The sequence below is a fragment of the Diabrotica virgifera genome, chromosome 6, assembly GCF_917563875.1.
Source record: "Diabrotica virgifera virgifera chromosome 6, PGI_DIABVI_V3a".
Lineage (NCBI taxonomy): Eukaryota > Metazoa > Arthropoda > Insecta > Coleoptera > Chrysomelidae > Diabrotica > Diabrotica virgifera.
The window spans coordinates 111,427,523-111,452,368 of NC_065448.1; the positions used below are offsets into that span (position 1 = coordinate 111,427,523).

The 24,846-nt window shown below is 33.8% G+C and overlaps 1 protein-coding gene across 3 annotated transcripts in view; it reads right to left on the minus strand.

The window, feature by feature from the left end:
* LOC114331378 (paired box protein Pax-5) overlaps nucleotides 1-24,846 on the minus strand; it is a 513,967-nt gene that overhangs the window by 410,645 nt on the left and 78,476 nt on the right. For 2 of the 3 annotated variants that reach the window (XM_028280947.2, XM_050652776.1), the window contains exons 2-3: nucleotides 23,573-23,711; nucleotides 5,686-5,733 (exon numbers count right to left, since the gene is read on the minus strand). In XM_028280947.2, coding sequence (XP_028136748.1) covers nucleotides 5,686-5,733; nucleotides 23,573-23,687 — 163 coding nt within the window. In that variant the 5' untranslated portion in view covers nucleotides 23,688-23,711. The remainder of the gene's footprint in view (nucleotides 1-5,685; nucleotides 5,734-23,572; nucleotides 23,712-24,846) is intronic. The other variant, XM_050652775.1, reaches the window with a different exon arrangement.

Sequence of the window (24,846 nt, forward strand, 5' to 3'; positions counted from 1 at the left end):
ATGAGCACTCAGTTATCTTCACAATTTTAACTCAAAATTGTTATAGCATAATTGTTATAATAATTTTGACCTATTTCCTGAATATCATTTCATATTAAGGCAAATTAAAGGATGAATCCTGATAGTTTTTATTGATTTAATTTGCCTTTAATCATCTGTCATCGTACATTTATCTTTAGTTAATAAACATCGTATCCAAACTCTCCATTAATATTTTATTATTTTATGTCCCACTTCTAATTTTTCATCATCCGCGGCATATCGCCACATAGTCAGTGATTTTTTATTATTCATTTCTTCTTCCCTCCTTTTATAAACTTGCTGTGATAATATTATGGCATATGTTTTCAATTCATTTTTGCAGCATTATTCGTCAATTTGTCTTACTCTACTGCAATGTATACTCTACCTGTAATAGAGTCGACGCTATATTAAAAGTCATATTTCCGATATAGGTTACCATCTAAAAAAATATCATGTAAACTGAGTTTTCTCAATAGATAGAACCTGCAGGTTTTACTTATTATGTCCGGATTATTAGATTTTTTTTTATTTTAAACAAAATCAAACATCGTTACAATGGGGTGTAGAGCTAGTTCGCGTCCGTAGTAGAATACTACACGTGCACCCTGGGTAATGCTAAATGAACTAGCACATACTGGCAGTCAGACAATCCTTAGGACCTCCTGACCAAACAACACTTCCAACGAAAGATCATAAACAAAATAAACGGCTCTTGTGAGGACCGCACAGCCAGACCAATCGGACCTATAGTTCGAATTTGCCATATAAACATAGAAGGCATAAGCTATGCTAAAAGCCAGTTTCTATCAAAACTATTAAAAGATGACAACATTGACTTAGTTGCTATACAGGAAACCCACTGCGAAACAGAGGAGCAACTACAAAAAATGGGCAAAATACCGGGCTATGAACTATTAGGCGCAACTTACCACCGAACATACGGCACAGCCACATATGTTAAAGAAGATATTGAAAATGCTTCGCTAATCTCTACTTCCACTGATGACTGTATTTATAATGTGGTCACAAAAATCGCAAGCATTACCGTGTCCAACATTTACAAGCCACCTGCCACGTCTTGGCCAGCCCAAGCAATTGAAATACACCCTCACCCTGCTGTATACGTTGGAGATTACAATAGCCATCATGAACAGTGGAAGTACAAAAATAGTGATGCGAATGGGAATGCTTTAATAAAATGGGCAGAAGACGAACGCCTGTACCTCTTGTTTGATGCCAAAGATCGACCAACTTTCAGATCCGCGGCATGGAAACGGGAATACAACCCCGACCTATGCTTCGTTTTGACCGACAACAAAGACTTACCACTAGGGGTTTCACGACTAGTTCTCACTAATTTTCCACACAGCCAACATCGACCAGTAATAATAGAAGTAGGGACGCAAATCCCTTTAATTAGTCATATCCCACGTCCAAGATGGAATTTTAAAAAGGCCAACTGGATTGACTTCTCTGCGAATCTGGATAAATGCCTAGGGTGGATTACACCTAATATCAAAAACTACCACATATTTATTGAGGCCGTGCTAATTGTAGCCAAAAAATACATACCAAGAGGCTATCACAAAGAATATATCCCTGGCTGGCCAGAAAATAGCAAGGAATTTTATCAGATATTTCTTGAAACTAGCGACCAAGAAATAGCGGATGAACTACTTTACAGCCTAGACGCCGCTAAAAGCCAAAAGTGGACCGAAACAGTAGAAATTCTAAACTTCCAGAAATCAAGCAAACAGGCATGGTCATTGAAAATTAGGGAGTGGTGTCCGTACGAAACGACGAGAGGCAGCCGTAAAGCCAGATGCCGTAGCATCACATATAGTAAAAACATCCAGGGCACCAAAGGATAAAGCACACACCATCTACGTAAAGAGAGAACTTAAAACTTTAAAACATGTAGCCACAGAAACGGAGCATTCCCTCCCCTTCACCAGCGAAGACATATCAGAGGCTCTTAAAGACCTTAAGCCAGCAAAAGCACCAGTATTTGATAATATTCACCCTGAATTCCTAATAAATTTTGGTAAGTATACAAAAGTTTGGCTGGCTCGATTTTTCACAGACATCATGGAAACTAGAGATATTCCACAAAAACTAAAACGCTCTAAGATAATAGCCATACTAAAGCCAGGTAAACCCGCCGACAACATAAAAAACTACAGACCAATTGCGCTTCTCTCTGCCATTTACAAACTATTAGAGAGGCTTATATATAATAGAATCAGCACAGAACTGTTCCAGGTGATCCCAGTCGAACAAGCAGGTTTTCGACCAGAAGGAAGCTGCGCGGACCAGGTAATGTCGATCACCACCTACATCGAAGCGAGTTTCCAAAGAAGACTTAAAACTTCAGCGGCACTTATTGATCTCTCAGCAGCTTACGATACAGTATGGAGAGAGGGCCTTATATACAAAATTCTCCGTGCAATCCCCTGTAAACCAATAGCACGCCTAATAGATAGCATGCTCAACGACCGAATGTTTCAAGTAGTGATGGGCACAGATATCAACCCACCAAAGAAACTTAAGAATGGCCTACCACAGGGGTCAGTGCTCTCTCCACTACTATTTAGCTAATACTTAGCAGATATGCCAGAAACACAATCAAGAAAGTTCGGATACGCCGATGACTGGGCCCTCACTACACGATACAGAACACTAGAAACGTCTGAAGAAGTTCTGACGGCAGACTTGTATATATTGGGCAAATATTTTCGCAAGTGGCGACTTCAACCAAATGCATCCAAAACAGAAGTTAGTGGCTATCACCTGAACAATAAACTTGCTGGAAAGTAAATCAACATACGGTTTGAAAATATCACACTTACCCACAACAAAACACCGAGGTACCTGGGCGTAACACTAGACAGAACGCTATCATTTAAAGAGCATTTAACAAAAACTGCAAAAGTTGAGTACAGGAAATAACATCGTACAGAAGCTCTGCAATACCACCTGGGGAGCATCGGATTCCACTCTCCGCTCTACTACCTTAGCCCTTGTTTTCTCGACCGCTGAATATTGTGCTCCAGTTTGGCTACACAGCCCACACGTAAAAAAGGTCGACACTCAGCTGCACACCGCTATGAGGATGATAGCTGGTACAATTAAATCAACTCCCACCCAATGGCTTCCAGTATTAAGTCACATCCCACCTCCACGTTTACGACGAGTTGACGCACTTACACGTGAATACAAAAAGATCATGAACAATATAAATCTGCCGATCCACCAAGATACCTAGGATGCACGAAATACCCGTCTCCGCTCTAGAAAACCACCAATAAAAACGGCAAGAATGATACATGAGGAGTTCAACATCACGAATGCATGGTCCCAAGAATGGAACGCATGGCAAAATAACATGCCCACAAGCCACCAGGTTTTTATCTTCCACGTAAAACATGGTCCACTCTAAATAGGATCCGAACCAGACATGGCAGATGTGCATACATGCTACATAAATGGGGAAAGAACCAGTCTCCTCAATGTGACTGTGGGGAGAACCAAACCATTGACCACATTATTGAAAAGTGTCCCTCAAGATCCTACAATGGTAGTCCTGAAGACTTCCTGTTTGCAACTTCAGAGTCAATTGATTATATTAATACACTTGATGTTTGTTTGTAACTATTTAAAGTTTGTCATATATATTACTAGTGTTTGTAATTTTGTTCTAAATGTGTTGTAATTGCCATACGATAAATAAAATCGTTACAATAAAAATTAGGTAAAACTGTATACATATATTAGTCTAAGAGCTAGTGAACCTTTTGACTAACGGTCGTCCTGTAAAGCTAGAAATTTGTAGAGTGATAATTCATAGCACACCAAAGCTAAAAACCATGACCTGGCAGGCCTCAGCGGTGCACGTGTATCTACCAGGTGAATCGAAAAGTGCAAATTTAGGGGGTAAAATAAACTTTCTCCTGTAAGGTTTAAATTTAAGTATGTGTTTGAGTAAGTCATTTAAAAGAAATGTGTAAAATGACAGGCGATTCTGAAGAGCATAAGACCTTGCCAGGCGAGGGGAAAGATTAGGGGTTTTTCCTAAATTTATTTTTTTTGCATCGAACAAATTTTTTTTAAGTTTTTTGAATCATTCCAAACAGAAAAGGTCTTTGGTGATTTTTCTCTTAAGTTAATAGTTTTTGTTATATAAGCGATTGAAAATTTTGAAAATTGCGAAATCGACCATTTTTAACCCCAAATCGGATATTTATCTAAAAATCTCAAAGTTGCCAAGGTAGGTAGATATTCTTTAAACATTGATTGATGAAATCCCAAAGAGTTTTTTGCAATACAATATCGGAAACCCCTTTGTTTTTTAATTGCTAATCAAGCGGACGCTTCACTGTAGTATAAGTGAGGACGTTTGAGTTGGCATAAATTCATTATCTCGAGAATTGGCAAATTTCAAGAGCAATCTTCAGACAGGTCGATTTTTATTTTTAAATTAGGACTTTTTGGCATATATATATATAATACTAGTGACGTCATCCATCTGAGCGTGATGACGTAATCGATGATTTTTTTTAAATGAGAGTAGGGGTTGTGTGATAGCTCATTTGAAAGGTTATTTAATTCTCTATTCACTAATATAAACAATAACATAATTATTTATACAGGGTGTACAAAAAATTTTTTTTTATTAAATTAACTTTGATTAAATTTGACAAATAGAAGAAAAAATTTTTTTTGTACACCCTGTATAAATAATTATGTCAATGTTTATATTACTGAATAGAGAATTAAATAACCTTTCAAATGAGCTATCACACAACCCCTACTCTTATTAAAAAAAAAATCGATTACGTCATCACGCCCAGATGGATGACGTCACTAGTATTATATATATACCAAAAAGTCCTAATTCAAAAATAAAAATCGACCTGTCTGAGGATTTCTCTTCAAATTTGCCCATTCTCGAGATAATGAATTTATGCAAGCTCAAACGTCCTCAATTATACTACAGTGTAGCGCCCTCTTGATTAGCAATTAAAAAAACAAAGCGGTTTTCGATATTTTATTGCAAAAAACTCTTCGGGATTTCATCAATCAATGTTTAAGGAATATCTGCGTACCTTGCCAATATTGAAATTTTTAGATAAATGTCCGATTTGGGTTAAAAATGGCCGATTTCGCAATTTTCAAAATTTTCAATCGCTTATATAACAAAAACTATTAACTTAAGAGAAAAATAACTAAGGACCTTTTCTGTTTGGAATGATTCAAAAAGCCTAAAAAAAATTTGTTCGATGCAAAAAGAATAATTTTAGGAAAAACCCCTAATCTTTCCCCTCGCCTGGCAAGGTCTTATGCTCTTCAGAATCGCCTGTCATTGTACACATTTCTTCTAAATGACTTACTCAAACACATACTTAAATTTAAACCTTACAGGAGAAAGTTTATTTTACCCCCTAAATTTGCACTTTTCGATTCACCTGGTAGATACACGTGCACCGCTGAGGCCTGCCAGGTCATGGTTTTTAGCTTTGGTGTGCTATGAATTATCACTCTACAAATTTTTAGCCTTACAGGACGACCGTTAGTCAAAAGGTTCACTAGCTCTTAGACTATATATGAAATCTATGAAGTTAATTTAGCATGGTTTATTAATAATAAAATTTTGTCACTCACCATCACTTGAAGAAGATCCAACGTGGGATCCACCGTCTCCTGAAAAAACTGCTATCATTCAAAAAAGTTCATATCGACATGTGTTATAACAATTGCAATAACTATGTTAGATTATCAATAGTAATACCACTAGTGATTCAATTTTCGCGATAAGTCTGTCGATTTACTTCTAAACGAAACTGAGTTGCTTGAAAACACCACGAGTCCGTAAGACGAGTGGTGTTTTCTTTAAGCAACTCAGTTGAGTTTAGAAATAAAAGACAGACTTATAAGATAAATTAAATCACGAGTGGTATTTTATTAGACTATTTCACGAACAAAGTGATAGGTCAAAAATTCAGTAGAATGAGAGGAAGGAATTTAATAATAATACATTTGATCTAGGTAACCCAAATCTACCCATTTTTTGAATAATTCACAATTAGTCATAATCATGAAATATTTATTATAACTATAAATAATTTGTTATACTTATTTTTTACCTATAACAATAAATAGTTGAAGGCCCAGTCTTTTAGAATGAATGCTAGTCTTTCGTTGTTATTTTCTGCATCTAATTTGTAGTTGCGATCCACACAGAACATCATAAATTGTCTCCATATATAAGATTTAGATTTTCTTGTGTTACTCGGTATATTTTCTTCAATGTTTTGGTTTATAACTTCGTTTGAAGTACCACCGAAACGACTCATTTTGACGTATACAGCTACAATAATTTTTTTGGCAAACGTCAAACTTTGCTTTGCGATCGGTATCCATGGTTACGTCGTTGAAAACACGAAGCTGATAGACCAATCAGAATTGAAAGACAGTTGGTGTTTTCGCGATAACACAAGCTGTCTTTGGTTTGTGATTGGTCAGATTATGTGAAAATTTTAAGATGAGTGAAATAGTCTATGTAAGTTATAAATTTTTCACATTTTCTCTTTCAAGTTGTTTATAATTTTGAAACATTTACATGAATATTATGTTAAAATATCAGAATAAAATTTTTTCCATTTTCCCATTAGTAAAAAATTTTTAAATTTTGTGACATATTCATCTAAATAATCCAAGTATGCATCGTAATATCCATATTAAGAAGGCTTCAAGATGGTTCATTAAACCGTGTTTCATGGTCCAAGCCTCAACTCAGTTTAAAAAGACAGAGTACAGAGAGAGGGTAAAAAGGCAAATGATATTTGACCAACCTGAGTCGCTTAGCGAAATTTTTATCATTATGTTTTGGAAATTTGCTCTTACTATTTTTGTCTTTGTTCTGTTTTTATTATGTCTTGATCTAGGTAGTCTGTTAACAAGCAGGCCTTGTTACTTATTATACCTAACGAATTCCCAACAAAAAATCGAAGGATGCTACAGATCTTATGAACAGAGTGATAAATTAATGAAATTGTGTTAAAAAAGCCCATAGAGAACCTTTATAAAACCTTTCTAAAACTAGTACACAAGACATACATCAATTTGAGATAATGCTACAGAAAATATTCAATTTTGTTTGAAATAAGCTGTCCAGTTTTTACTGCAGTTAATATTTTTCCTTACATTGCATACTTTTTTGCATAAATTAGGTATTAATGATAGTAACAGACATATAGAATAACACCATTAATATCTAAAATCTATACGACACAACTTTAACTAAAGCAGTAGTTAACGTCGATATTATCCACCAGTTTATATATTTTATAGCTGATTGTATGTACACAAACATGTAACTGACGTAACGTGAACACCATTATGTAAAATAACTTCTCAATTAAGTTAAAAAATAACCGTCGAGGATTGACATTACAGATTCACATCTAAACATTCCGCGTGCAAGTCGACATGCATCTTGTTGCGAAATATGCAGTTCCACTGCTACCACAGGATAAAAATGGCTATATAAATGGGTTATACATGATTTTGCATTGGCGTATAATACACTCAATTACAATTATTATTATATTGTTGTAATACTAGAGCATAACTAACTAATCGCCATTTTAGGCGGATGTCCTTGGATATTTTTTAATATGATTTGTTCTTAAAATCCAATAATTTTGATTTTAAACTAAAAGAGATTGTTAGTGCTAGTAAAAAATACTATAGTTACTTGCAGACATTTAGAAGCTGTAAACTATTTTTATTCATCACATTCAAATGTCATCGTTTGTTGTTTAAACAGTTTATAAATCCATTTGCTAATAGTAATCTCATCATCTGCATTCGAGTTAAACTAACGTCATTTTAGTGCGTATTCTTATAAAAAAGATAAATATTAATCATACACATATAAGTTTCGACTTTAAGATGAAAATTTTTGGTGCTTCCAGCAAAAGCACCTAACAGATATTGATATGAATAAGCCATATGGATTCAAGCAAGAATATACAAAACTTATTTTCTTCTCAGGTTGCCACTTGATGAATTCTACACTAAAATTTCTAAGAGTAGCTTATTTATATTGCTAAGCAAAAAATACCTTACTCTCACTATACCTCGTTTTCTGGTTCGTAAGTATAAAACTAAGATTTATCATCATTGAGAATTTGACGTAAAAAGCATTCTTTTTTGCCAAATATTCGCGATCATCATGGCACTCCTTATCTTCTTTGCAGCAGCGTGAAAAATCTGCACATATGCTGTGTTAAACCAGTTTCTGAGTCTCTTTCATTAGAATAATCTTCTTTTTCCTGGACCTCGCTTTCCAAATACTTTTCATTGCATGATGGTTTGTAGGAAGTTATATCTTGATTAATTTCGCATAACGACTCCGAAGTGTTGTAACTTTCGAGATTTCGATTCTTCTTCATTCTTCATTCACTTTTTGTGATAAAAACAGTAAAGATAAAAATAGAAGGGAGTTATTGAAATAAAAGACGTTCTCATAATAAACTTATTCCCTCCGGATGACCAGTTTCGCTGTCTATAATGTGCAAAGCATCATCAGGTCCCGGTAATAGTAATCTAAATGATGCTGGTATTACGAATGATTTGATTGGATTTCATAAGGAATGAAATCATTCCTTATACCGGCGTCATTTAGGTTACTGTTACCGGGACCTGATGCTGCTGTGCACACTATAAACAGTGAAACCGGTTGTCCGGAGTGAATAAATGTATTATAAAAACGACTTTTATTTCATTACTTACTTAGTATGGACTCACACATGCAACCCATCCAATATTTAAAAAATAAAAAGCTTCAATAGTCTTGATCTACATATTCCATAAAATAAAAAAAATCTTTAACTAACTTTATTTTACATTTTACCGACTTTTCTTTTTTTTTTTCGGAATGCTGATGATTAGGCGCTAAGCGTTTTCTTCTGTTTCTTAAGATTTCATCTTCTATCATAGGTTGCTCTACGCATCTACGCTCTACGCATAGGTTGATCACGGCAGCTCTAAATAGTTGGTTATAGCTCAAACCAAACCATTCCCTTAGATTTCGTAACCAGGAGGTTCCTCTTATTCTTACATCTCTTTTACCTCTTATTTTGCCCTCTATAATTAAATGCTACATACCATAACGGGGTGCTCTTACGATATGACCGAAATATTCAAGCTTATGTCTCTTAAATAATTGATTGATTCGATCAATTATCTGATTGATTATCAATAATAATAATCAATTGATAATCAATTATCAATAATAATTGATTATCAATTAAGAGACTTATGTCTCTTAATTTTCAGTAGTAATTGCACGAGAGAGTCGTCAATTAGCAGCCGAAGCGGACGGTTCTACGAAAAAGTTGTGATAAACAAACCTGTTAACAAGCTATCCGAGAAAAACATTTATTTATTTTATTTGAATGCGTTCAAAAACGTGAGTTTTATTATTAATATTATCAATTTTATGAAAATGGGACGTTTATGAAAGTGCAAGGGTTGCTGTTACCGTCCTAAGAAAGATCTATGTATTTTTAATAGTGTTTTTGTTCGGCAAAAAATATTACACACAATTAGTAATTAGTGAATAGTGATAAAACTTAGTACTTTTGTGTCAAAACATTCTACCTTTACCTTGTAAGTGTTGGCGGAGATATAGAGGTGGGATTCAACGCTCCAAAGGAACGGTTAGTAAAATTTCAATCATTATTAGAACTTTTTTGTAAGAATACAATAAATAAAACAGATAATACAAAAAAAATAAATAAAAACATACTGAGAACCGATAGGGGTTAATTTTCCGCGGAGATAGTCCGAAATTAACCCTTTTCGCGGTTGTTTGGTAAACTAGTAGTTCTAAAATCTGTATATATTTAAGAAATAGCACGTAATTTAAACTAGGCATATTATATTACATCGGTAAAAAAAATTAATAAAGCTGGAGCTGGAAGACGGAATATCGCAAGAGAAAAGAGAGAGAATCAGTATCTCCCCCAAACCCAACAAAAAAGCTGCAAACCGCAAAGGGAAAAACGGAAGACATGGAGAAAACAATGGACACAGAACAAGAAACAACAAATAGCTTACTGAAACAAGTTTTGAATGAAATTAGACAAACGAGGGAAGAAAACAAGGTTTTTAGAGATGAAATACTAGAATTAAAGAAAGAAAACAATAAGGTAAAGACAGAACTCGAGGACACAAAGAAAAAGCTAAATATTTTGGAAATGAGGGTAGAACGGTGTGAAAAAGAAATGAAGCAAAACAACCTAGTAATAACGGGTCTCAAAATAGATGCGAATGATGAAGCTGAACTAAAAGAAAAAATGACAAACTTCATCAAACAGCACTTGGAAGAGAACACAAAAATAGAGAAAGCAGTTAAACTGGGAGACAGAACTTGTCTATTGAAAATGGGAAGTATAGAAGAAAAAAATAAGGTAATGAAGAAGAAAAGTAAATTGAGACATATCAAAGGGGAGAATATTTTCATAAGCCAAGATATGACAGTCTTAGAAAGAAATATTCAGAAAGAAATAGGAGCAAAGTGTAAGGAATTAAGAGACATGGGGAGAAATGTTAAAAGGGACTACCATGGATTAACGGTGGATGGTAATGAAAAATGGAGATGGAGAAAAGACGGTAAAGTAGAAACATTCCCAAAAAACTAGCTGATGAAAATTATTATTATTATTATTATTATTATACATAAACAAGGGCAGAGGGACAAGTCTCTATTATGCCCAAAAACAAAGAAATTACATAAGTAACATACAATAAAAAAAAAACAAGAAAAACAAACAATGAAAAATGGAGATGGAGAAAAGACGGTAAAGTAGAAACATTCCCAAAAAACTAGCTGATGAAAATTATTATTATTATCAGATTTAGCCATACGGCTCACACTCCCTCTAAGGGGAAAATTGACTCATCCCAGATACCTACGGTATCAAAAGGATTGAGCTCTGGTGGGACTCTTTCCGTGTTATCGAGCCCTAGGTGACTTGGAATGCAGGTGTATCTCCCAGAAATTTTCGTACGCATCTGGCCGTCGCGAGTAGTACAGCTTTCTGCATGGTCTTATAAAGATGTTCATTCAGACCCAGCTTTTTTATGCTTTCGAGGAGGGTCTTCGGAATGACTCCAGTAGTAGAAATAATAATCGGTATCGTCTGGGTACTTTGCATTCTCCATTGCCTTCGTATTTGAATTTCTAGATCTCTGTATTTGGCGATCTTTTCAGTAAATTTACTACGTAGATTATTGTTGTTAGGTATCGCCACATCAATTAGTGTTGTTTGTCTTGTTAATTTATTAACTAGTACGAGATCTGGTCTATTATGTGCCACTGTTTGGTCTGTGAGCACAGTGCGGTCCCAGTATAGCTTGTAGTTGCCATCCTCAAGCATACTCTCAGGGACGTATTGATAATACGGGAGATGGTCTGTTTGGAGAAGTCCCAGCTTGATAGCTATCTCTTGATGAAGGATTTTTGCTACTGCATCATGCCGTTCCTTGTATTCAGTTGCAGCAAATGCCTGGCAGCCCCCTGTAAGATGTTGGATGGTTTCTTGGGCTTGACATCCATATCGGCATCTGTCGTTTTGAACCTGAGGGTCTTTGATGATATATTTCAGGTAATTTCTGGTTGGTATAACCTGATCCTGAATGGCCAGTAATGAACCCTCCGTTTCAGGGAACATCTTTCCTGATGTCAACCAGTAGTTCGACGCTATATTGTCGACATAGTCTTGGCTGACCTCATTGGGATGTCGCCCGTGCAGAGGTTTACCCATCCAGGCGCGCACTTTTTCGTCCTTAGTAAGGTGGTTTATGCGCATTTCTGGTTCCCTCAGTTTGATCGGTGTTGTGTCATCTACTGCGCAGATAGCGCGATGTAGAGTAGATGTCTCAGCATTATTATTATTATTATTATTATTATTATACATAAACAAGGGCAGAGGGACAAGTCCCTATTATGCCCAAAAACAAAGAAATTACATAAGTAACATACAATAAAAAAAAAACAACAACAACAAAAAAAAAGATACAATTTGGGTTTACATAAAAAAATATTTTAACTATAATAGAAAACTGTCAAGTCTGTTTTTAAATGTGTTGGTAGAGGGAGCTGAGACAATGTTATCATCCAGGTTATTCCAAATATCGAAAACTCTATTTGGTAAAAAATTCTGTCTTGGTCTCGTACAAAAGTTCTCATTTTTCAGTTTAAATTGGTGACCACTAAGGCGTTCATCTTGATTGATTGTAAAAATTTCGTCGAGATTTCCGAAATTTAATTTTAATATTTTAAATGTGGTTATTAAGTCGCCGCGTTGTCGGCGAAGTCCAAAAGAAGTTAGGTGGGCCATACTGAGCCTTTCTTCATAGGAAGGTCTTCTCAGTCCCAATGGAATTCGAGTGGCTTTTCTTTGGACGTTTTCCAACAAAATTTTGTCTCGAACCAAATCAGGATACCACGTTGGGCCAGCATATTCAAGAATCGGTCTTATGTAAATAGTGTAAAGTTTACAGAATGACTGCATTGAAGTTCTCGAGAAACATCTCCGAATAAGATATAGTCTGGAGTTAGCACGTTTACAAATAGACTGAATATGGTCGGACCACGTTAGGCTGCTGTTTACAATAACACCGAGGTCGTTATACAAGAACACTGAATCTAATGGTTGTCCGTTAACGAAGTACGGCACAAGTGGATTGTTTTTACCAATTCTAAGCACTACACACTTTTCTGTGTTTAAGGGTAGTAACCACTGGGAACACCAAGTAAAAATAGAGTCCAAGTCTCGTTGGAGGGCTAACTGGTTTGTGATAGGATTGGCATATATTTGTGTGTCATCAGCATATAACGATATTTTACTTGAAACATAGGAAGGAACATCGCTGGTATAAACCGTAAAAAGCAGAGGTCCAAGGACAGAACCCTGCGGCACTCCACTTTCCACTAACCTGTCCTGTGAGAAAGATTCGCCAACTCTAACTTTGTAATGTCGATCTGTCAGGAAATCATCAATCCAACATAATAAATCAAAAGATAGTACCACTGGAAACAGACTCGGCAATGCAAACGGTTAACGAAAACAAAATAACGCACACAAAAGAAAGAAAGAATCTCAATAAGAAGAAAAGAACGAAACCCATTAGAATGGGATCTTGGAATATTAGAACCATGCTAGCAATAGGTAAGATGCAAGAAATAGCCCTTGAAATGAAAAAATACGAACTAGAACTCCTAGCCCTACAAGAAATACGATGGAAGAAAGAAGGAAAAATTGAGAAGAAAAACTTTAGCATATACTATGCGGGAGAAAACAAACAGGGAACCAATGGTACGGCATTTATAGTGAACAAAAAAATGAGGGAAAAAGTGATACAATTCAAAGCAGTTAATGGAAGGATATCTTACATAAGAATAGAAAATAAACAAGCCAACATCTCGATAGTCAATTGCTATGCACCCACGGAAGAAGCAAACCAAGAAGATAAAGCAGAATTCTACGACATCCTGGAAGAAACCTGTGAAAATATTCCGAGGAATGATATATTAATAATATTGGGTGACTTCAATGCAAAGATCGGAAAGGAGGACTATAATAGTAATGTAGCGGGCAAAGAAACCATTCATGACACTACGAACGACAATGGAGGAAAAATCTGCAACCTAGCAGCAGCAACAAACACATATATAGTTAGTACTAGGCATAAACATAAAAAAGAACACAAAATAACATGGATGATACCAGGAAGAATGGATGGAAACCAAATAGATCATATTCTAATTTCGAAAAAGTGGACACAAATAGTACAAGACGTAAGGTCATATAGAGGGGCAAATGCGGACACTGATCACATATTGTTGATAGCAAATATTAAAATGAAAATAATCAAAGCAAATAATCATAAGGAAAGAAAAAGGAGGAAATGGAATATAGCCAAACTGAAAACGCAAGAAAAAAAGCAACAATATACAGAACAACTGGAACAGAAACTGAGCAGGTACGAGAACATAGAAATAGAAGAGGAATGGAAAAACATTAAGAACAGCATAATAGAGACAGCAGAACAAATAATAGGATTCCAAAAAAACAAAGAATCGAAAGAATGGTTTGATGACGAATGTCACCAAAAAAGTCAATTGAAGCAAGAAACAAATGGCTACAGAGGGCCGAACAGGAACAATTGGACCAATATAGAAAAGAAAAACAAGAAGCATTGAAACTCTATAGAAGAAAGAAGAACACATGGATCATTGAACAAATGCAAGAATTAGAATCGAATAATAAAGACAACAAGAAATTTTTCGAATACATAAAACAACAATACAACACCAAAAAAACTGTCACAAAAATAAACAAAAAAGATTGGGAAAAACATTTCACGAACCTATACAAAAACAACAACAAGGCAGATTCAGAGGATGACGATATAAGAGATAACAGAGATGAAAAGGAAGGTGCACCTACTTATCAGGAATTCATGGAGGTACTAAAACAACTAAAAGTAAACAAAACGCCAGGGCCAGATGAAATCAACAACGAACTGATCATCAACGGAGGAGAGGAGCTCACGAAGCGAATGCACAAGTTAATGGTTACAATTTGGAAGGACGAAAGCATGCCCATAGAATGGAAAAATGGGCATATCACACCAATCTTTAAGAAAGGAGATCCAACTAAGTGCTGCAACTACAGAGCAATTATGCTACTAAATACAACGTATAAGATATTGACCACAATTATAAGAAACCGACTAAATCAATACACAGAAAAAATTATAGGACCATACCAACAGGGCTTTAGAAAAGGAAGATCAACAATAGATGCAATACACGTCCTAACACAAACAATTGAAAAAAGCTATGAACATGACGTAGAATTACACATACTATTCATCGATTTCCAACAGGCCTTCGACAGCATACACAGACAACAATTACTACAAGAAATGAAAAAAATGGAGATACCGGCAAAATTAATAAGACTAACTAGAATGACAATGAAAGACTCAACAGCAAAAGTTAAAACAAATGAGGGAGATACAAACGACATCAAAATAGAACTTGGGTAAGACAAGGAGACAGTCTGTCAACGACACTATTCAATATCGCTCTAGAAGGAGTAATTAGGGAACACAGGCCTGAAAAAGACAATTATTCAAAGCTCAACACAGATCATAGGATATGCGGATGACCTAGGACTGATAGCACGAGATAAAAAAAGACTAGAAGAGGCACTTTTAACCCTTGTAAGAGAAGCAAAGACGCGAGGATTAATAATCAATCAGAATTACACAAAATACCTTATAAGCACAAGAGACAATGTAAACAGAATAACAGAAATAAAGATAGGTGAAAATACATTCCAGAGAGTAGATTGCTTCAAATACCTGGGGGTGATGGTGGACGGCAAAAACGGAAGGAGTATAGAGATCAACGAAAGAATTAAAGCAGGTAATAGAGTATATTGGAAATACCACCGACTACTCAAGGACAAAAACCTGAGCAAAAAAACAAAATCAAAAATATATACAGCAGCAATTAGACCAGTGATAGCCTATGGAGCAGAAGTAATGTGCCTTACGAAAAAAGACGAAGAATACATGGCCCAGTGATGACAGAAACAGGGGAATATAGAAGGCTCATGAACCATGAAATAAAAAAACTGAAGGAGAAGATATAGTAAAATTCATTAAAGCACAAAGACTCAGATGGTTTGGACACACACAAAGAAGAGGGGTAGAAGAACTGATCAGGAAGATAGTGAACTGGAGACCAGTAACAAATAGACCAAGAGGAAGACCAAAAATAAGATGGGAAGATCAACTGCTAGACGATATATCAAAGATGGAAATTGCAAACTGGAGAGAAAAGATTCAGGACCGGAGTGAGTGGAAGAAGATAGTAGAGAAGGCAAAAAAACATCACAACCTATGAACGATGACCTAAAGGACACTGCGGACTAATCCACCGCGTAAAATGGATTAAAAGAGCTCATAGTATTTGAGCGACCTATACTCTAACAAGAGTGAACGGTCCATATATAATTGCACGAGAGCTCTAAAATTATCGATTTGTTTCCCGAGTGACACTTTGACAGTTTTATTTGACACTCCCCTTCGGGTCGTGAAATTATGTCAACAAGGGCAACGAGTGTCACGAGGGCAACAAGTCGATAATAATTTTAGAGACCGAGTGTAATTCGGTGAAATTATTTCATGAATAAAACTGTCATTTTAACTAATATTTTATTGATATCTTCACCTGAATATTTACTAAACCTGTTTCTTGATGTTCTCTGTGACAAGTTGTAAAATATTAATTGTCATTAATGTTCACTGTCACTGAATGTTCTGTCACTGACAAAATGTCACTGAATGTTCATTTTTGCGTAGTGACGAAGGGCATCTGACGTAATTCTTGACGATGGGATATTATCAAAAATTATCGCTGTAATTTGTATTTCTGTAGATTTCTATTGGTCAGAATCTCAGAATGAATGAAATAATCTGTATAATTTCTTCCTTCTTATTAACCCTATCAAGGACTTCAATATTGCTAATTTTGCGTATCGTATTAGCACTAGCATATGAATATGAAAGATATTGCAGTTAATATTTTGTACTCATTTATTGCTTTTGTAGTTTATAGGCATTAGTATAAAATTGTATGTCCTGGACTTTTCCTCTGTAACTACGGCAGACATTATCAGTTCACCATGAAGATCATTATCGACCAATGTCAATATAGTTAATTATATTCCTAAATCTATTGTATTTTTGGATAACTTATTTTATTTCACATGTAATGTGTAGTATGTAATAATATGAGGCTAGTCTTCAAATCTTCTTTTTACTCTCAATAATCAGGCACAATTCTCACCTTAGTAGCATAATTGAGTAGACCATGAAAAATTGCATTAAGTTATTTCTTTTTAGTAGTGTTTACCCTTAAATAATTATTTTACCCCAACATAATACAAAATAACATATAAGTACAATAAGACCAATACAAAAATAGCTTTTAGATAAAACAAAATCAGGAAGAAAGATTTATGCAGACTAAAGTCAAAACGCAAAACCTAAGGGACGACATTATTAACTCATTTCATCAATAAGACATAATTTCTTTTCTTGAATAAAAAGAATCTTATAGTTACACCAATGTTTTTCCATTTAAATAACAACAGAGTATGTACTGGAGATTTCAGTGGTTAGTCAGAACAGAAACCTTTTAATACATAATATTTTTTAAATATTTAGGAGTAAATAAAGTTTTCTTTCTTGTTTTCTTGGAACGGGAAGTGAAGTTTTCCAATTTCATAATAATTATTAGTTTTCTCAGGTTTCGAAAAAAAAAATTAACGCATTTAAATAGAATTTTACCAAGATTTTGAGCCTTCCCCCCTAAAGTCATATTTCATAAGTGAATAATTATTATTATTAGTATACCACAGGAATTGGTCTTTCAAAATTTCATGAAACTGATTCACTAATTTTATAACGTGAATCTACGAATAAAACGATGAAATATGACGTTAGGGGGAAGGCGCAAAATCTTGGTAAAATTCTATTTAAATGCGTTCATTTTTTTTTGAAACCTGAGAAAACTAATAAATATTTTTGAAAAATTTGAACGCAGTTTCTTTTGAATGAAATATTTGAAATTAAATATTACAATAAATTTTCTCCTATTTTGTCAACCCTGTAAGTTATTAAATAAACATTGTACATATAAGTGTTTTGGGAATTTCTGCCCTCGGTAATAATGTAATCTTTCGTTCTGCGATTAAAATTTTCGAAAATACTTATTAGTTTTTTCAGGATTCGAAAAAAATAATGCATTTAAATAGCATTGAACAAAGATTTTGCGCCCATCCCTTAAGTGAGTAATTCCCACCTAAAACTAAAGGTGCTTAAAAATAAAGATTATAAACTAGTAAAATATTATAAGGAGGGTATCGATTTAAAAATAACAATTTACTGGAAATGCCGATAGTACAGAGAAACGTTGAAGAAAGTGGGCCTAGAAGGAACTATAATTTTTTTAAATAGTTAAACAATGTTGAGCAATGTTGAAAAGTTGAACAACAAATAAATAATGTTTAGGAATTATTGTTTATTTCTAAACTAATTTAGCTATTATCTTTGAGTAATTACTTTTACTTTTTATAAATAAATATTAATAGTTATATGTATAATATGTATAAGTATGCCAAATATATTATATGAGTATTAAAATATCAGATACAGTCCTGTAGATTAGATACGTTACTATCAATAACCATTCAAAGTAGGTATATATGTACATCAAGAAAGAAGTATGGGTACGCTAGTAAAATCCGGCGGACTAAACATTTAGCGTCAAAGTCTAGAATTCCAAAGCTCTATTGTAATTCCGACCAAAAGCAGAGAAACTTCGTAATCCTTGGCAATAAATGTCTAATCTGCAGTTGGCGGCAAGCGATAGTTTTCTTAAGGTTACGATTAAAAGTAATTGAAATGTGAATAGATCTATGACTTCGATTATTTTAACTTGAAGTTAATTACAATTTCCATCTGAGATTTGCACGTTTAGTCAGATTTATAACTGAAATTAAGTATTTATGGAGGCACATATTTTTTGTGTTTAAATAAATTCGCCTGTGGTGAAAACATTGTTAAATCAGCCATTATCAGTTGAGATTTATAAAGCTGCTTGCTAGGATACTTAAGGTAGAATTGTATGCATTTACAAATTTAGATGTAGGTAGTTATATAAGAAATCATTAGGAGTTTACTGTAACTTTACATAATGACTAATAATACATTACGACAATTCAACTTATATCGTGTGATGAATTGTCAAATATACAAAAGGAAATAAAAGTTACATGACACATTCAGTACATCTTAACGTAAGGAAATGTAACCATGACAATATCTATGAAAATCATACGAATTTTCAGTATTTTTTGTAGTGCTTTATTGTAGAAAGACAATCTCCAATACCATACTACTTTGTGTGTACCTACTGGATTAACTGGCTTTTCCTGCGTTTTTAGACCAGTCATTTTGAAATTAATTACTGGCCAGATTAGCGCATCTTTTCCTTTTTTATTTTCTTGGTAATCTTTGTACAAGTGTTTTGAATTCTACTCTATTTCTTTTTGTGTTTTCTCTTTGATTTCTGCTACCTAATTTACTCTGTCGCTATATTTGTTGGTTATTTGATATAGTCGTGTTCAATTTATTTGGACACCCTAGTCACTAACTTTTGGACTCCTATTGCTATCATTTCATTATTTTTCAAGTTTAGGCTCCCTAAAATATGACTTTATTACAGCTGTTAACACTTTTATTTATTGTTTTTACTTGTCGCTATGTCACGTGTTTGACGTGGTTGCCATATTTATGTGTTAAATCCATACTTTGTTTTTTTATTCGAATCTATATATCACTTTTTCATCTCCATTTTGTTTTCATAATTAATTCCAAAATTTGCTTGTATTTACTTTTCTTTCATTTCTTTGGAGACCATTCATGTCGGGTGAACATATTTATGAAGTTTTGTTTTATGTGAATGCAGAGGTAGTAGAAAGATATCTGCAAATTCCAGTATAGTGGTGCAAGCAAACTAAGAGCGTCAGTATTCAGCTCAGCGAAGTACTATTGATGGAAATGGCTACTTAAATAAACAAGGGATTATTCCATAAAACAGGTAGATCCCTTGTTGATAGGATTTCACACCTTGAAGAATAGCACCCCACTGAACTGAACATTAATGACTCTCTTTTATATATATTATAGTTCTGCTGAGCGGGGTGCCATTGTCCGAGTTGTGAAATTATATAAACAAAATTTTAATTTTATAAAACAGGTAGATCCATTGTTCATGGAATTTCTCAACTCGGACAATAGTACCCCGCTCAGCTGAATACCTATTATTGACTCTCTTAGATAGCTGCCAGCATTTACTAATAATGTGTACAGTTTCACCTAATACAATTAAAAACACTGAGAAGGTAAGTCACAATCATATATTTTACATCCGATTTCGGTGTCGGCCGGTATGCGCTCGACCGTTTTGCGCCCTTACCTGAAATCGGCCGGTTTGCGCTCTAACACTTTCTTAATGGAGATGTATAGCTAATTATTTTCTTATATTGACCGTTTTGCGCTCTCTTGTAATCGACGTTTAATTTTATTCTATCATAACGATCAGGTAACGGTTAGGCTAGTAAAATTAGTTTTAAAAAATCATGAAACTATAAAAAAATGGATATAGTCTAGATGATGTGCACAGCAATTGGAAGGTGGAAACACAAAAAAATCTTATGTATGTCTTTGTACTCACTTTATAATGCTAACAAAATCACGGCTTTTAGATTTCAATGCCTATTTTTTTATAATTCTCATTATAGAAACACATATAGAAACATGGATAATTTTGTTTTAATTACTTGCTTGTAGCCTGTAGATATAGTAAAAATTGCGATAAGCTTTTATTTTAACATTTAAATTTAATTTAATATCTCACTGAAGTATGTGGTTCTTGATAATATTAATGTCTTAGACGGAAATACCCGAAAGTTAAGTTAGGACCGAAGGGTTGGGTCTTCCTCCTTCCCCACAGATTTTGAGTCAGGTAGGTTCACCAGACTATTATTGTAGAATGAAATTAAAATTATATTGCAAGAGAGCGCAAATCGGCCGATTAAGGAAACTATAGTAGTTAGATATTTCTATTATGAAAATTGCAAAGAGCAAACCGGTCGATATCAGGTAAGGGCGCAAAACGGTCGAGCCCAAACCGGCCGTATTCCCGATTTCTTTGACTATTCTGTGTTTCCTGTGTTTTAATCTGGCTCTATATTATTTTTACAATAATTTGATCAAATTATTATATTTACTGTTGCAATCATGGTGTGCAGAACTAAGAGGTATAACCGTTTCTATTAATTAACTTAGCGCAATATAATTCTAAGGGTAAAGATAGTAGAGCGATTTGCAAAAGAAACACTTGTTTGTTTCTTAAATTACTATCTAATTTCAATTTCTGTCCTTCAAATAAGATTTTGGTCATTACTTTAGATAAGGCAAGTAAGAGTGTTGTTGCAGGACAATTTTTATAACCAGTAAGGTTTCATCTCTTCGTTTATTTATTATCGATCCATTCGGTAAAATATCTGATAATTCTGCCTCACTATATAATATATCTTATTCAACACTTTTTACACTTTCTATTGATTGTTCGAAAAAAATTTTATTAGCATAATTAGTACCTATGTAATTGTCAGTCATTAATAAGTATGGCTCTTTCGATATCTTCTAGTATTTCGAAATTTCCTAATTTTCCATTGCCAGTAATTTACCCAATGTTGTTCATATTTAGTCTCTACAATTCGTTTTTCCTTTTTTGTTTTCTTTCATGTTTGACATATGTATATTTTTTTAAAGCACCTGTCATCTTCTTATTATTTCTTTCTACGTTTTGAGTCTGCTTCTTTGTTTATTTTTATTTATTCTAAATTTTTTTGAGTATATCCTGTATGGTTTTGTGTAACTTTTTCTTACAGTCCTTACCCTAATATCTTCAATATCTCATTTATGAGATATCTTTTATCTTTATTTCCAAATATTTTACAGTATTTTTCGCCATACATATTTCAAGTGGTGTTCTCGATTTTTCCGTACTTTTCTTTTACAATATTGCTTCTTTAATAGAAATAAAACAATTCGAATTGAGTTAAATTAAAATTAGAAATAACACAGCTGTTTTACTCCGGCTTCATAGGTGTAATTTTTGCATTTAGAATAAGATAATATACTCATTGATCAATTCATAACAAAGAAAATGGATAAAATATGATAAGATACCGATTTATAATTGAATGATAAATTGCATTTCGTTGATTTTAATGAAATTAACCTTATGTTATTTATATGTTTTCGTGATAATTATAATGAATAAAATATATTCTAATTAACAAAGAAAACATAATATTATTTAAGTTTGTAACTTAAATTTGTATTTACCAATAAATATATACTGCAATAAAATAAGCACATAATTTTTGTCAGTTACAATGTTTTTAAGATTAATAATGCCCATTTCGAAAATTATCCCTAATTCAGTATTTCAATTTGCTTGTAAAATTTACCCATAAAAATTACATCCCGTCTGGAAATTGCCCTATAATCCATACACTTATCGTAATGTGTCTTGAAGCATGTAATAAATTTAAAAGAACTTTTAAAAGAGCCATCAAGTCAGGCTCATGTAACGCTACACCCACAACCTGAAATTATCTTGTACCAAAGTCGGCATAATGATTTTTTGGCTCAAGTTAGTTTAGCAAGCCCTATTCCCTAATTCGATGCGTCATATATTTCAGCTCTGACACGTTCCTTAAAATACTCTGTGCAGTCGTACTGCTGACTAGTCGACAGTATCCGTTGAACAAGCCGTACTGAATTGAGTTGGAAGACCAGTTTTATGTTTATGGGATAATGCAATCGCTTGTAAATCGGTGCCAATATGATCTTTACTGAAACACCGACCATTTCAGAGCAGCTTCGATTATAATTTTCAAACAGGTTCGGAATGATACTTGCCAAGTAAGTACGAATAATGGGTCTCTTGAGTGTTTCTGTTAATCGCAACAAAGGTTGTTATGTTTATTCATTTCAATAAAATAAACAGTTTAAAAAATGAGACATTACAAAATAAAATATATAAAAAACACATATATACTTAAGCATATACATATTGTTTACTTTATTATTATTATTAATTAGATTAGAATTATTAGATTATTAGAAAAGACAGTTTTGAGTAATTTTTTGTTCACTAAATATGTTCTGAAATTGTTTTCTTTTGGCATGTTTAAGTTAATATTATTTATAGGGGATTAAAAAACAATTATTTGATTGTAATACATTTTAGAGCGGATTCCAAAGGAGTGTGGTGAGGCATGCTTCACCAGTTTACCAATTTAAACGTCAGCAAACAGAAATAGGAAATATATAATAGTGAAAAGAAAAGAGATCACGGTTGGCACCCCACGATACTGTAAAATTAACTGTTAGCACTGACCGTACAGTTGTAGCGGAGTTGGAAGGGTCCTGTTTCAATTTCTGATTTTCTTTGAACTGTGCCTCATTTACCGACAAACGACCGGACAAGCCAAGACACTCCGGGCTAACCATAAATGGCCATAAATATGGGGTTTGCTTGCCAAGGTTCGCAAATCACAAATTCTGAGCAAAATTACGCTATTTCACGTTGCGTTGTTTCTCGTATTCAGTTGGTTTTGAGGTTTCGAGTTCCACTAGGAAATCCTTTTCAAAAAAGGTTACTTTAAAAATTAAGTCGGTTATTTTATCCTGTTGATATTTATTGGCGCTTCAAAAGGATATAATTAATATTATAAGTAAAAATATATACCTTTACTATATTATACGTTACTGTCTTTTACATAGATAAGTACAGACATTAAAAATAGACACTTACGTTTCTTCTTGTGATCGCTTTCCTGCTGATGCATTCCGCCTCCTGAGGGATCTAACATCATGGAGTGTCCCAGAGGTCCCCCATGACCACCTGGCTGACACTCCATCGTTATCATGCTACCCTCAATGGTTGGGCCACACTGCAAAAAAACAAAAGAGTAAGATAATGATATAATCTTTATAAGAGCTAAAACAAATTATTAATTTAATTAAAAATTAAAAATAAAAAAAATATTACACATAAAAAAATTTAAGCAGAATAATTTAAAAGTTACAATAATAATAACGGTATAAGTAAAAACAGCATACAATGCAATTCGACTGGTCTTGTTTTGTGATACAACGTACGAAACAATTTCGTGTTTACGCAGGATCTTTAATTTTCTTTTACATTTTAAGGAAGGGAGAACTTCCATGTTACTGATGTGATAAACTTATGTAAAGAAATTATACTAGACAAGTCCTCGATTGTACAATTTTATTATAGTATCTTATTTTATACACTTTATACTAAAAAAACCTTGAAACCATGGAAATGAAAGTGAGAGGGAATGGGTACACCAGTTAGAAACAAATACCTATATAGCGTAAATTTAAATAGTGATCACAAAGACGAAGATGACCTCAGTATTATGATGAGAAAACTGGAAAAATATGGAAATAAACCTAAAGAAATCTGAGTATATACCAACGGAGTACATAACAAATGAGAATACAGAAATGAAATAGATGGAAATAGACGAAGGTAAAAAAATCAAAGCAGCACAAAAGTACAAGTATTGAGGTTTCATAATATGAAACAAAGGAACAATTATTGAACAAGATATAAAAAATAGACTAGGAAAACACGAGACTGCGTACGAAAATTGCACCCGGTACTCTGGGATAAGGACATCAGAGTATAAAAACAAAAGGAAGAATATATAACACCATGGCCATGGCAAAAACTATCCTCACTTATGAGTGTGGAAATTGAACAATAAATAGTACAGTCTTTCACGGTTTTTGCTCTAAATTTTAAAGAACCGCTTGGATTGACACGAAATTTGGCATATGCATAGCTTACATATCAAAGACAAAAAGTGATATTGTGCCGATGTGTGCTTTTGCCCTGGGGGTGACTTTCACCTCTTCTTGGAGGTTAAAAAATATAAGTCCAAAATAAGTCCGGAAATGGATAAACTGACTAATTTTAAGTAACTTTTGTTCTATAGAGCTTTTTCGCTAAGTCAACACTTTTCGAGTTATGTTGCGAGTGAATATATTAATTTTTCA